The sequence below is a fragment of the Mus caroli genome, chromosome 5 (genome assembly GCF_900094665.2).
Source record: "Mus caroli chromosome 5, CAROLI_EIJ_v1.1, whole genome shotgun sequence".
NCBI lineage: Eukaryota > Metazoa > Chordata > Mammalia > Rodentia > Muridae > Mus > Mus caroli.
Window position 1 is genome coordinate 24,930,128 of NC_034574.1, and position 12,463 is coordinate 24,942,590.

Here is a 12,463-nt window from a genome sequence, read left to right on the forward strand (position 1 = left end):
GAATGGATGAATGAGCAGAAGGGTGAATGGATGGATGGGTTCAATGGATGAATGGATAGGCAGGATTCATGAATAGGTAGGATTCATGAATGAGATGGGACAGATGGATGAATGAAACAATGGATGAGCAGATGAATGGACATTTGGGTGAGTAGCTAAATGTCCGTAGGACTTCCTCTTGAGGCTTGCATCTACTTGCCATAAGGAAAACATTAGAGTGTTCACTCCAGACAGCCACAGCTACTGGAAAGAGTAGACCCTTTGCCTCCCCTGTTGAGACTGGACTACCTCTAATGTGATCCAGGGTTAGGTCAGCTTTCTGTGTCTACACTCCCTTCCTACTGCTGAGTCCTACAGAGGCTTCACTGAACTAGCGCTGTCACATCTTTTGGGACACCTTACAGTTCAGCCATGATCATAGGAGCAATGGATTTTTGACTCCAAGGCTGAGTGTCTCATCTCACTTTTGTTTAACCACCATCCCAGCACCTTCTAAAATGTGTGCGTCAACCACAGAAAATGGGGCTACTTGGATCCATCAGCTTGTAGGCTAACACTCACGTGGCAGGTGAACTTCATTCACAGAAGGGAAGCTCCAGGAGGTTAGGCATCTCTCTCCTTAGTACCTAGCTCAGTTCATGACATACACTTTGCATATCATAACTGTTTGTGGAGTAAATGAATGAACAGATCTATCTCATTTAATTCCCATAGCTGTTTGGAGACAAATCCTTATATTTTCCACATATGAGTATAGTGAACTCAGAGGGGTTATGTAACCGGCTCAGGCTCACACCTTAAATCACTGGACCAAGGGTCTGAGACCATGTCTGCCTCCCAAACCACAGCCCCGGAAGCCTCTGTAAGACACATTTATCCTCAGGGCCACAGGATATAACAGCCGTTTGGCTTTTAACTTCTCTGGTGGGCTACCATCTTCCAGTATGAGTAAGGGAGAGGCAAAAAAGAGGGGCATGGAGTGTTAATGGGGAGGAGAATTGAGGGGTGCACAGGAGAGTGAGGTGCTCTTGCTTGACAGTGGATGGAAGGGCCAGGGCACTTTGAGGACCCCACAAAGGACAAAATGGATAGCCAAGACCACCAGCCTAAGACCTCTTAGGCTTTTAAAGATGGCCTCAGAGTACAGTTTCTGTTTTAAGCCTAAAAAGACAGGTCCAAGAACCAGGCAGGCCTCCAGGATTCCCCACTTACTTGTTGCTGAAGACTTTGCTGTAGTTGAAAATCTGAATCTCCAACACTTCATTCCTGTCGATGCTGCTGGCCACTGGCCACCGGAACGTCTGGGGAGAGAGGGACAGCTGCAGCCTTGGGGGCAAATAGCAAGGAGTTGGGGCCTCCTAACAGCCAGCCTGGCCCCTCCCATGGGCCAGGATCCCCAGGGACAAATCATCTGTATCCTTACTCCATTGTCATAGCTGCATTGTGTGGTGGGTCTTTTTACCCACTCCTCCTCCAAAGATGGTGCTAGAGAGGTTTGTCAGGCTGCCAACGTTGCAGGGTAAGTGGAGGACCCTAGGCCTAAGAAGGGCTTCTGACTCCCATCTGTGGGTGCCTTCCTCTGCCTCCCAGCTCTGTGACAGCTGAGGAGGGTGGTGTGGCCAGGGTGTGGGTGGGCTCCAGTAAACACAGACCACCAGTGGGATGGGAGCTGGTTTCAGGACAGCTCACATAAGCCATTTGGATGAGTCCAGGCTCTCTCTGGTCACCCTCCATGGTGACAGTGCGAACAACGGGGACACATTCTGCAGCTCTCTCGGGTTATAAGGGTCAGACTTACAGCCTCTGTCCCACTTTCTGTTTCTCCATTCACACCCCTGGAGACATCTCTAAGTTAATAATATGGATGGATTAGAAATTCAGTGGGTCTTTTCCTAATGACCGAAGAGTGGCAACTCGAACCCGATGCAGATGGTAAAAGGAGTCATTCTTTAGGGAAAGCCAATGATGGGCAGAGCCAGGCACCTTCCTAGGGCTTCCTCAAGGCTCCATCATTCCAGTCCTTGCCTAGCCTTCCTCCCTTTTGGAACAACAAAACAATTGAGGAAGAAGAAAAGAAGCTAGAAAGACTTTCATCTGTGTGCGACATTTGTTGTACTCCCTACAGAAATAGTTTGTAGCCATCAATGTCAGGATCATGCAAGCTCCTAGGGACCCCTGCGTGCCAGTAAGGAAAGCCAATGGCCTGCTGTGCCCCCTGATCACCACTTCTGACCCCCAGAGACCCTGCCTTCTGAGCAGGGAGAGGCCTGGCATGCCTCTGTTGGTAAATACAGAATTTATTCTCTGTGAGTCAAGCTGGGCAAAGCCACCAAGAAGACTCACTCAAAAGCCTGCAGTCCCGGGAAGCCATAGGGCTGACCCTCCAGTAACAAGGGACAGTGAGTTAGAGCCACTGCTCAAGGCTGGGATGCATACCATGACACAGACCACTCAGGTCCCTCGCAGAATTCACTACACAACATAATCGAGGAAGCCTAAGTTTGTAGACACCACCCCTTCCCCTGGCCCCCTGCATGCTGACAGTATCCAAGGCAGGTCAAAACTTGTTTCACAAGGATGAGCCACACCCATTGTAGAGACCACACCCCCATACCCCTTTAAAGCTGGAGGAAGATAAGAGGACCTGAATGGGACCCACATTCATTCCAGACGGGGTGGGGAGCCATGGAGCTGTGGGGAGCAGGCCTGGAGTAAGAGTGGGGTTGAGGTGTGTCCAAACCCTGGAAATCTCTACCAGAGATGGGCAGGAGTAGGACCGTGTCCGTGTCTGCATCTCCCCTCCTCTCCTGGGCATGTCCTGGCTCACATCGACCCGTGCCTCTACCTTGGCCCCACCAGAGGAGGTCACTTATAAGGTCATGTCCAGAGGAGGTCACTTATAAGGTCATGTCCAGCAGCATCTGGAATTCCTCCTTATGCAAATGAGGCATCCCAGGACCCTGGCTCAGCCCAATGATATTCACTTACCCTGAAGCCTCTACCCACTCTCCAAAGGTTTAAATAGTCCTTATGCCTCCTAATTAAATGAGCCTCTCAATGAACCCGGCCTCCAGAGATGTCTGTTTCTATTGGCGCTAACCCATTGTGGCCTGTGGTCTCCATCACCTCCATTGACCCTGCCCCACATTCCCTCTCTAGGCCACCTGTCTGATCACAGGGCTGATTATGCCATTGTGGGAAAGGGAGCATAGTAGGAACAACTGGGACAGAGGAAAAGGGTGGAAAAAAGCTGGCGTGGGCTTGAGTCTATATCCTTCTGGTTTTGTATCCCAGGCTGACCCAGAACTTGAACATTCCCCACCTCCTAAGTGCTGGGTTACAGGCTCCCACCATCCCATCGGTTTTATTGGGTGCTGGGGATCGAACTCACTGTCATTCATGTTAGGTGAGCACCAACTGAGCCACACCTCCAGTGCGGTTGGGCTTTGGGTTAGCAGAGTGACTGGCAGGTATCAAGAGCTGCTAGGAACTATTGAAAGATGGGGTTTTGACAGATTAGATAGAGCACAGTGACTTCAGTTTTACATGTCCCCTATGTTCCCTACCCAGTTCAGACTAGTCAACAGTTCAGGAATAACAGTGATAATAATGTTTAAAGAAAACTTGGCATTATGCAGGAGGCTGAAGTCTTTAAGCACATTGATTTTTTTTTAGCTTTTCCAATAGCCCAGGAGGCTGGTGTCTGGCCAGTTTCATGGACATTGTAGCCACAGTTCTGAGAAGTAGGGTGAGGCAGAGTTCTGCTGGTGGCCGAGTGGACACTGCTGAGCAGAAGCTTGTGAGAGCTGCCCCCGTCAGCCTGCCGCTCCACAGCTGGACTGCCTTCTCCCAGACTGAGGACTTTCAGGGTTGGGCTTACAGGGCCATCCTGGCTGCTCACTGTCATCTCCCTTCATATCATCTCCTCCCAGGATGGGCCAGATCCTGGGAAAACCATGAGGGCAAGAGAGCTTTAGGTCAACTTGACCCAAGCTAGAGTGTCCAAGAGGAGGGAACCTCAACTGAGAAAAGATGGGGCTGTAGGCAGGTCTGTAGGGCATTTCCTTAATTGGTGATCAATGAGGGAGGGCACAACCCATTGAGGGCGGTTCACTTCTGGGTTGGTGGTCCAGGGTTCTATAAGAAAGTAGGCTGAGTGAGTCAGTAAGCAGCACATCTCCAAGGCCTCTGCATCGGCTTCTACCTCCAGGTCCCTGTCCTGACTTCCTTCACCGAAAACTGTGATGTGGAAGCATAAGCCAAATAAACCCACCCCTCCCCCCCCCAAGTTGCTTTGGTCACGGTGTTTCATCACAGCGACAGTAACGCTGATGATGCGAGCATGGGATGGAGGGAGGCTAGAGGTAGGTGGGGCTCCTGGCAGCCCCAGGACTTGTTTCAGCACAGCTCTGGCTCCTACTGTCTGAGGCCTGCAGTGCTCAGCTCAACTCGGCTCTACGAAGCATGTTGCTTTCTTAATTGAGTTGCTTAGACAAGACTGCATGGTGGTAGAGGCCTGACTCATTAGCTGTGGGCCCAGGGGAGGGTACAGAAGGCCCATTGAGGCTGTTGTTTTGGGGTGAAGCAGGTAAGGTATTTCTTCCACTTGGGGGCTATGGGTGGTTCCTGGCACTGGTAAGAAAGAAGGAGTTGGGGAAGCTGGTGGTGACCCTGAGAATGGTTTTAGATAGACACAGTGGGAACAGTGGGGTCAGTGGAGGAACTGATGACCGGATACAGGAGACTCAGAGAGACACGGCGGGCTGCTGCTTGTCCCCACTGAGGTGTAGTTCAGTGGGTCACAAGAGCTGACAGGACATAACGGCCTGCCTCTCTGCGTTGTCTCTTCCTCTGTCTCTGTCTGTCTAGGTCTCTGTCTGCCTCTGCCTTTCTCTGTCTCTGTCTGTCTCTGCCTCTCTGTCTGTGTCTCTCCCTTTCTCTGTCTCTGCCTCTGTATTTCTATGTCTCTGTCTCTGTCTTTCTGTGTCTCTGCCTTTCCCTGTCTCTGTCTCTCATTGGTTCTCACTCCTGGTTGCTCATTAGACTGATTTCTGGAAATTTTTTGAGGCTCCTGGTCCCCAGCTTTGATCCTGATGGACCTAGAATCTCTATGTGGGATCCCAGGCCCTATGTGGCACTTGCCCCATCTCACTGTGTGATGTCAGACGATATACTACGATGCATTAAGGAGACCCTCGCCAGATGTTGATCAGATATTGGTGCCATGCTCTTGGACTTCTCACCTTGAGAACAGAAAGCCAAATGAACTGCTATGCTTTAGAAATGACCCCATTTCAGTTATTTTGTTATAGACACAGAAGACAGACTAAGACAAATATATATCTCTCAAGGCTGCTGCAAGAACCAAATGGAAGCTGGGTGTGGTGGCACACGCCTTTAATCCCAGCATTTGGGAGGCAGAGGCAGGCAAATTTCTGAGTTCGAGGCCAGCCTGGTCTACAGAGTGAGTTCCAGGACAGCCAGGGCTACACAGAGAAGCCCTGTCTCAAAAAAACTAAAGAAAGAAAAAACAAAAAGAACCAAACGGAATCACACTAGCGACAGGATGTTATATGGAAAGAGAACATAGCACGGCAGAAATGAAAGTCACTATTGGTTCAGGCTTGCCTCCCGCTCCCTGCCCCCCATCCCCCCTCCTGCGAGGCTGTGTGCATGTTGTAGTCAATATGTTTCCCTGGCCCTTCTCTGCTCTGCCTCTGCTGCCTTCACATTTTATCTGCCTTGGCCTTCCCATGTCTTCCACCGCTCCTTTGTTTGTCCTCATCCTGATTTCATTTCTCAGTGTCTCCCTTTGGCTGCTATTTCCTTCTTTGTACCCGTTACAGTGATGCACACATATGCTGAGGACACAGCCAGATAAGGTGGAGGAGTTTGGGGATTTGGGAGCTCCCAGGAGCCATCACTCACCATACCCCCCCCCCAACCAGACAATGCTGCTCAACTCCTGAAGTGTCTGGCTGAAGGGAAGGGGTTATGAGGGGAGGTTTCTATCTCGATAGTAAACCTGATAGTAAAACTGTTCTCTAGCAACAACTCTGGCAATGTGGCGAAGATGCCCTTCTGCTGAGAGGACTTGAGAGAGAAGCATCCAAGGGCACATAGCTGATTGGTGGTGGAGGCAGGACTAAACTCCAGTCTTCAAGCTTAGATCAGGTCTTACTCCCTGACACTGGGCTGTCTCCTGAGCCACGTAGATTAGAGAGAGCCAAGTTTCAGGAGGGGCCTGTGGTTCCGATTGTCCTTCTAGATTGCCAGCTGCAAAAATCATTTATTTATTGAGTGCTGACCACCTACTGGGTACCTGCCACCACTTGACACCTAGTGTACTAACAGTTTAACTTCGCCTCACAGATAACGACACTGAGATTTAGAATTTTCTCAGTAATGTAGCTTATTAATTGATTTTTATTAATTAGATCAATGGAGTACTAAGAGGCAGAATATACAGATTCAAACCCTGGTGCTGATGTTTAACAACTATGAGAAGTTGGATAAGTTACCACACTTCCCAGTATGGATGGTATACCACCTAACCTTGGCTCCGGCACAAGGTAAACACTGGGGAAGCATGGCTCTGCTGTTATCCGGGGGGTGGCTGCTCCCGGTCCCCCTCTCTCCTTTTTCTCTGTGACATCTTTTCTCACAAGCTGGGGTCTGTGTTACCTCACCTTGAGTCTAGGCTGGCCTTATGCCTTTTAGCAACAAAAAGTTTCAATCATGAGGCTGTGTGGCACCTAGACCCGGAAACTTCCATTCTTCCTTATATTGGAAATCAGCGGCACATGAAGTCCAGGCCATCCTGCTGGAAGGGAGGCCCTGGGAGATATGAGGCTGGGGGAGACAGAAAGGACCCAGATATATGCTGGGACACTATCACAGCCACCCAGCAGCCAGCCAGAGCCAGCCTCAGAATCAGAAGTGCAGAGGTTGTCAGCCATTGGGGGCTTGTTACATAGCAGTAGATAACTGTGACATTACCCTATTCTGCCTGTGATTCTCCTTGTAAGGTCTGGGTCAAGATCACTTCTCACCAGCAGCAGAGCTGGGCTTCATGCCCCTGCCTCAGTCTCCTGCTCCCCCTCCTTCCCATTGGCTCCCAGAATGTCATGATGGTCACTATCAGGGTAATCAGAGCAGGAGCACAGGTGACTGCCTGGTCCACAGGGCTTCCTCACACTCTTACAGGGTCTGGTACACAGTGGACTGTCAGCAAACAAGTTTCAAGTAATAGAAGGGACTATAGTAGAGACACCCATCAGGTGATAGCAGGAGTGAGTTCTTTTGGGGCTAACTTTGAGGCTGGCTGGGCTTTTGGCAGACAGCCAGAACACAGGAAGTGTTTAGTTAATGGGGCCATTTATTATAATTGTTATTACAGTGCTGTTTGTTCCAGGATCTGGGCAAGACTTGGCTTCTTGATGACAGAAGCTGCAGAGGCTTCTGGGGACATAGGGCACATCTCCAGCTTGGCAGCATTAGCATAAGTCTCTTCCTGTGGCCACTGCAGGTAAGGGTAGTGGCTTTTATTTCCGGAAGTGCCCAGAAAAGTGGTTGCCAACGAAAGCCAACTCACTATTTAATATTCTGCTTCATTCAACCCCTAAGTCTGGGACCCTGGGCCTGCTAAGCCAAACACTGCTGCCCTAGATATCACGGGCCACCTCATGTTTGCTCAGTATTCTTTGTGCTCCGTGTGGCATATGGGGTTGTAGAGATGTAGAGATGCAGGGATACAGGGGTACAGGGATGCAGGGTGTTTTCAGGTTCTGGAGATGTACTTAGAAGGCTCTGAGGACAGAACAAACTGAAGCACATGCAATGGGACTGTTTACAGGAGCTGGGGGACATGTACTAGTGGTGGAGGAGGAAAAGGTGATCTCTGCCTGGAACAGTCTTAGGAGCACGTGAGTGTCCAGTTACCATCTACAGACTTGGGCTAACCTGGCTGGTCGTGGCCAGGGCATGGTGTTCTGTATCCTACCAGCCTCAGGGATCTGGGACTCCACCGAGTTCCCTGATATCTGTGGGAGGATGAGCTGAGTTAGCCCTGGCTTGCCCACTGACTGGTGTGGAGACCCTCCTGCTTTGTGTGTCTGCTAGGGGGAACATGAGAGTTGAGATTTTTCTGTAGAGATTTGTGGTATAATAGAAACAGTTCTGGGAGCTGAAATACCTGGGTTCTAGCTTTATGTTTGTGTTCCTTTGGAAGTCTCGGGGAGCCCCTTCCCCACACAGACCCACTTCACCTGCTGTAAAATAGTGAAGTTCCACTAAGTGACCTCTATGGTGCCTGTAGGTCGTCTGCGCCTTACCTACTGCTTATCCTAAAGGCTAGAGCTACAGGCCTGTGCACAACACTAGCTGGTTGAGCATTCCAGATCTGGATACATGAATCAGACAGACCAGCGTTCAAATCCTGACATGGCTCCTTCTGACCTGGGGATGTTGTTCTTCAAGCCCGTTACACAGAGCAGAAAGCTCAGGCAAAGCTCTCTCCCCTTAAGTGCCCAGATCTTAGCATTGAGCAGTGGGGAAACCTGGTTCACTTGAGTAAGCCAGCCAGAACCTCAAAGGCCTGGGGCCTACTCAGGGATGGAGGGGATGAGTGGGAAGTAAGGGTGGGGAGTGGGGTTGAGGTTGAGGGTGCGGGGGGTGGGGGATAGGGGTTAGGGTGGGGCATGGGGTCCAAACAGTGCCTGTGTTAAAGCCAAACCAGGCTGGGGCTTAGACAGACTTGACATGCTCTCTCAGCTCCTTCAGCTCCCCAGCCTTGCCTCCTGCCTTAGATTCTTCAGAGCCACAGGCTCAATGAGGGATCTCGGGTTCCAGTCCCTAGGAAAGGGGACACTGCCTGGCTCTGTTTCCATCACTTTAGGATAGGCATTGTTTTTCTTCCCGGCTACCTCCTGCCCACTCAGGTTGCTCAGTCAAAGTGGCTCACCTACCTGTGTCTGAATCAAGCAGTGCCTCACCCTAGAGAAGCAGCCCAGGTCTCCTGACTCCAAGGCTCCCCATGTCTCTCTCTCTAAGCCAGTTCCCAAAGGGCCTAGTCATAATATAGGGACAGAGAGACCCCTGAAGGGTTCATAAAATTTCTTTCCCAGACTTGTTCTGGAACATATCTGATGGGCAGTTCCTATCAGGGATAGTCAGGGGGAATTTCCTACCTGAGGCTAGGATATATCTCTGTGATCTCTTTGGGGGTCCAAAAGTTGTCCCGCCTGCCTTGTGCATTGTGACCAGTGGTAGCCAGGCTATGGGACCCTTTTAGAGGAAGGAGGGAAGCCTGGTTCTTGTGAACAAGCCAGCCAGAATCAGAAGGCCTGGGACAGGCTTTATTGGTGTACCCAGAGAGGTTTTCAGATCTAGTCTTGGTGTTCACTTAGAATCCTGGCTTGGCTACTTCTATTCTGTCACCTTGTAAGGGATACTTACTCTGTGGGACTGAGTGTCATCATTCATCAGTTATCATGGGGAGTAGATGGAAGAGGACGGCTCAGATATTGTTATCACTCCTGGCCCCACCCCACCCCACCCCACCCCACCCCACCCCACCCCAGTGGGTCTCCATTACGCAATAACCGGGAACCTCCTGGTCACCACCCCTACTCCTAAAGGCCAGGTAGCAATGTGAGCAAGCTTCTCCCCACCCGGTGCTGGTTCTTGACCCTGTCAGTGTCTGCCATAGCTCCCTGGCTTCTGCCTCTTTCCTGTGTTCACTGAGCACTGTCCCAGAGGCAGCCCCATGTAAAGTTCCTATATGAGACATCCCTGTTCTCCCACTAGCTCAGGTGACCCTTCCTTCTGACACTCAGAATATGCCCCATGCAGATGTCCAGTGGCATCAAGGGCATCCTCTACCTGATCCGTGTTGGGCTTCTCTGGAAAGAGGAAGGACACGGTGATTAACTTTGAATGCCGTGTATTATCTGTGGCTCAGGTGTCCCGGGTGCAGGGCATGGAAAGGGGTGGCATTGTCCTTCAAAGGGGCATCAGGTTGCTCATTGCCTGGGACTTGAGCTGATAGGGCCCCTAGAAGTCTTGAAAGGGAGTTAGGTGCTTGCTATAGGCCCTAGAAGGCAGGCCCATGAGAAACTGATCCAGAGCCCCTGAATGAGGAAAGGAGATGGGGATAGGAGACAACAGGTTGTGCAGTGGGGCTGCAGCCTCATGACAGCTCTTTATGCAGTGGGGTATCTTTTTTCACAGCCTTCCCTCTTTTTGCTTGCTGTCTCCCAGAGAGAATGCATATCTGTTCCCAGCATGATTTGACAAATGTGGCAACCAAGCTAAGCTGAAGTTGAAAGCTACACAACAAGGAGACAGTGGAAACAAGAACAGAGCACCCACAGGAATGGTGAGGGGTCCAGCTGTCCCAGGACTGAGGGACACACTTAGTAGGGCGGCAGTGGCCTTGCAGTTGTGGTGGATGTAGCACAAGATGAGACCTTGCTTTTCCTCTCTCCAGCCCTGGGTCTGAACTCCCAGTTCTCCCACATGGATTTGGCCCAGGAGGAAAAATAACTGGTTAGGGTGACCCCTCAGCCAGATGGAACAACTGAACCTCAAGTCTATCACTATATATATACACATATATATACATACATATATATATTCAAAGGCAAAAAAATGACATATATATATATATATATATTAGGTATGAGAGTCATGTTTTTTTTTCCTTTTTTTTTCAAGAGGGAAAAAAAGATTGCCCACAGAGCTCTAAGACTCTGAGGGCCAGCAGGCTTTTTTAACCATAACATAGAATTATACTTTCAATTATATTTTCAATTGTGAGAAAAAGAATCTTAAACTTAGAATTCCTGATCTAGTAGAACTCTCAAACTTGAGTAAGAAAGAAAGATATTTCCAGATTTATAGAGCTTGGGAAGGCATACTGCAAAAATGGACTGAATGACTCCTTTGGACGAAATCCCAAAGAAGAAGAGAACAAAATCCAAGGGATCCTCAAGAGATCCGAGAAGTAAAGGTAGCAGATATTTTTAATTTTATTTTTAAAATTTATGAATATTTTGCCTGCCTGAATGTCTATGCGCCACATGCATACAGTGCCCACAGAGGCCTGAAGAGGGTGCTGGATCCTCTAGAACGAGAGCTACAGAAAGTTGTGAGCTGCACGTGGGTACCGTGAACTGAACCTAGGTCGTTTGAATAAGTAGCCATTTCTCTTAACTGTCAATCCGTCTCTCCAGCCAAATCAGAGGTGGTGTTGTTTTGTTTTGTTTTGTTTTGTTTTGTTTGTTTTCTTTTTTTATAGAGACTATTCATCTTTTAAAAGTAAAACAAGGCCCAGGCAAAGAAAAGTCAAAGAAACTGCACATCCTCAAGGCTAGAATCCAGAATCTAACCAAACACGCAAAGCTGAGGCTGGGACCCTACATGGAAGTCACAGCTGAAGCTGGGAGTGGCTAACACTGTTAACAGTCAAGGTTTCTGAACATGCTGTGACCAAAGCCAATTGAAACTCAAACACTTAGCATGTGTGAGGCGTGTCTGGTGTGCTCTGTGCTGCCTGCCACCACTTCCCTGCAGCCGTGGCACTGAACACACAACACACACAGCATCCTAGCACACAGCGCTCATGAACACCGCCCAAACCCTGTTTCAGCCTGAGCCGCTCTCCAGTGTGGACTACAATGGTTCCACTGTACATACAAAGGTTCCTGCTCTCAGAGAAACAATGTTCTAATCACGGAAGCAAAGACTTTTAGTATTTTTTCCCTCATGTTATTCCTCAGAGTGTACCAAATCAGCATATTTTTGGATGGTGTTGTATTAGACCAACAAACACACCCATCTCATTAGCATGTTAATTAGCTTTTTTTCTGTAATAAATAGTAACATTATTTGGATAAGAAAGACTTATCTTAATAATTTTTATTTTATGTGCATTGGTGTTTTGCCTACATCTATGTCTCCATGAGGGTGTTGATTTCCTGGATCAGGAGTTAATAAGCTACAAGGTTAAAGGATGTCTGATGGAGACAGTCGTGCCAGCTCCAAGGGCTGGGTGAAGCAGAGGAACCAGAGAGGCACAAGGGACCCCTGAATTTCTGATGTAAGTGAGAAACTACTCAGAATGATTTCTGCAAGTCATCGATGGGATGTTTGATTGTAGAAGGGAACTGCATACATGGTTATAACCTTTCTACTAAGCCTCATTGAGCCTTGGTAAGCAGATAAGAGTGAACAAAAGGAATTGGAAATGGGAAATCTAAAACAAGGCGCCGATGGGTACAAACCTAGTGGGGGTACCATAGAAGTAAATGGAAATGGGTAACATTGTCACTCATGAAACAGGAAAACACCAGGGCTGGAGAGATGGAAACATTGCCACTCATGAAACAGGAAAACACCAGGGCTGGAGAGATGGAAACATTGCCACTCATGAAACAGGAAAACACCAGGGCTGGAGAGATGG

At 49.1% G+C, this 12,463-nt stretch overlaps 1 protein-coding gene across 4 annotated transcripts in view; it reads right to left on the bottom strand.

Annotated features, from left to right (window-relative positions):
* Positions 1 to 12,463, bottom strand: part of Otof (otoferlin) — a 94,342-nt gene that overhangs the window by 58,150 nt on the left and 23,729 nt on the right. For all 4 annotated transcript variants that reach the window (XM_021161693.1, XM_021161690.2, XM_021161691.2 and 1 more), the window contains exon 3: positions 1,213 to 1,301. In XM_021161693.1, coding sequence (XP_021017352.1) covers positions 1,213 to 1,301 — 89 coding nt within the window. The remainder of the gene's footprint in view (positions 1 to 1,212; positions 1,302 to 12,463) is intronic.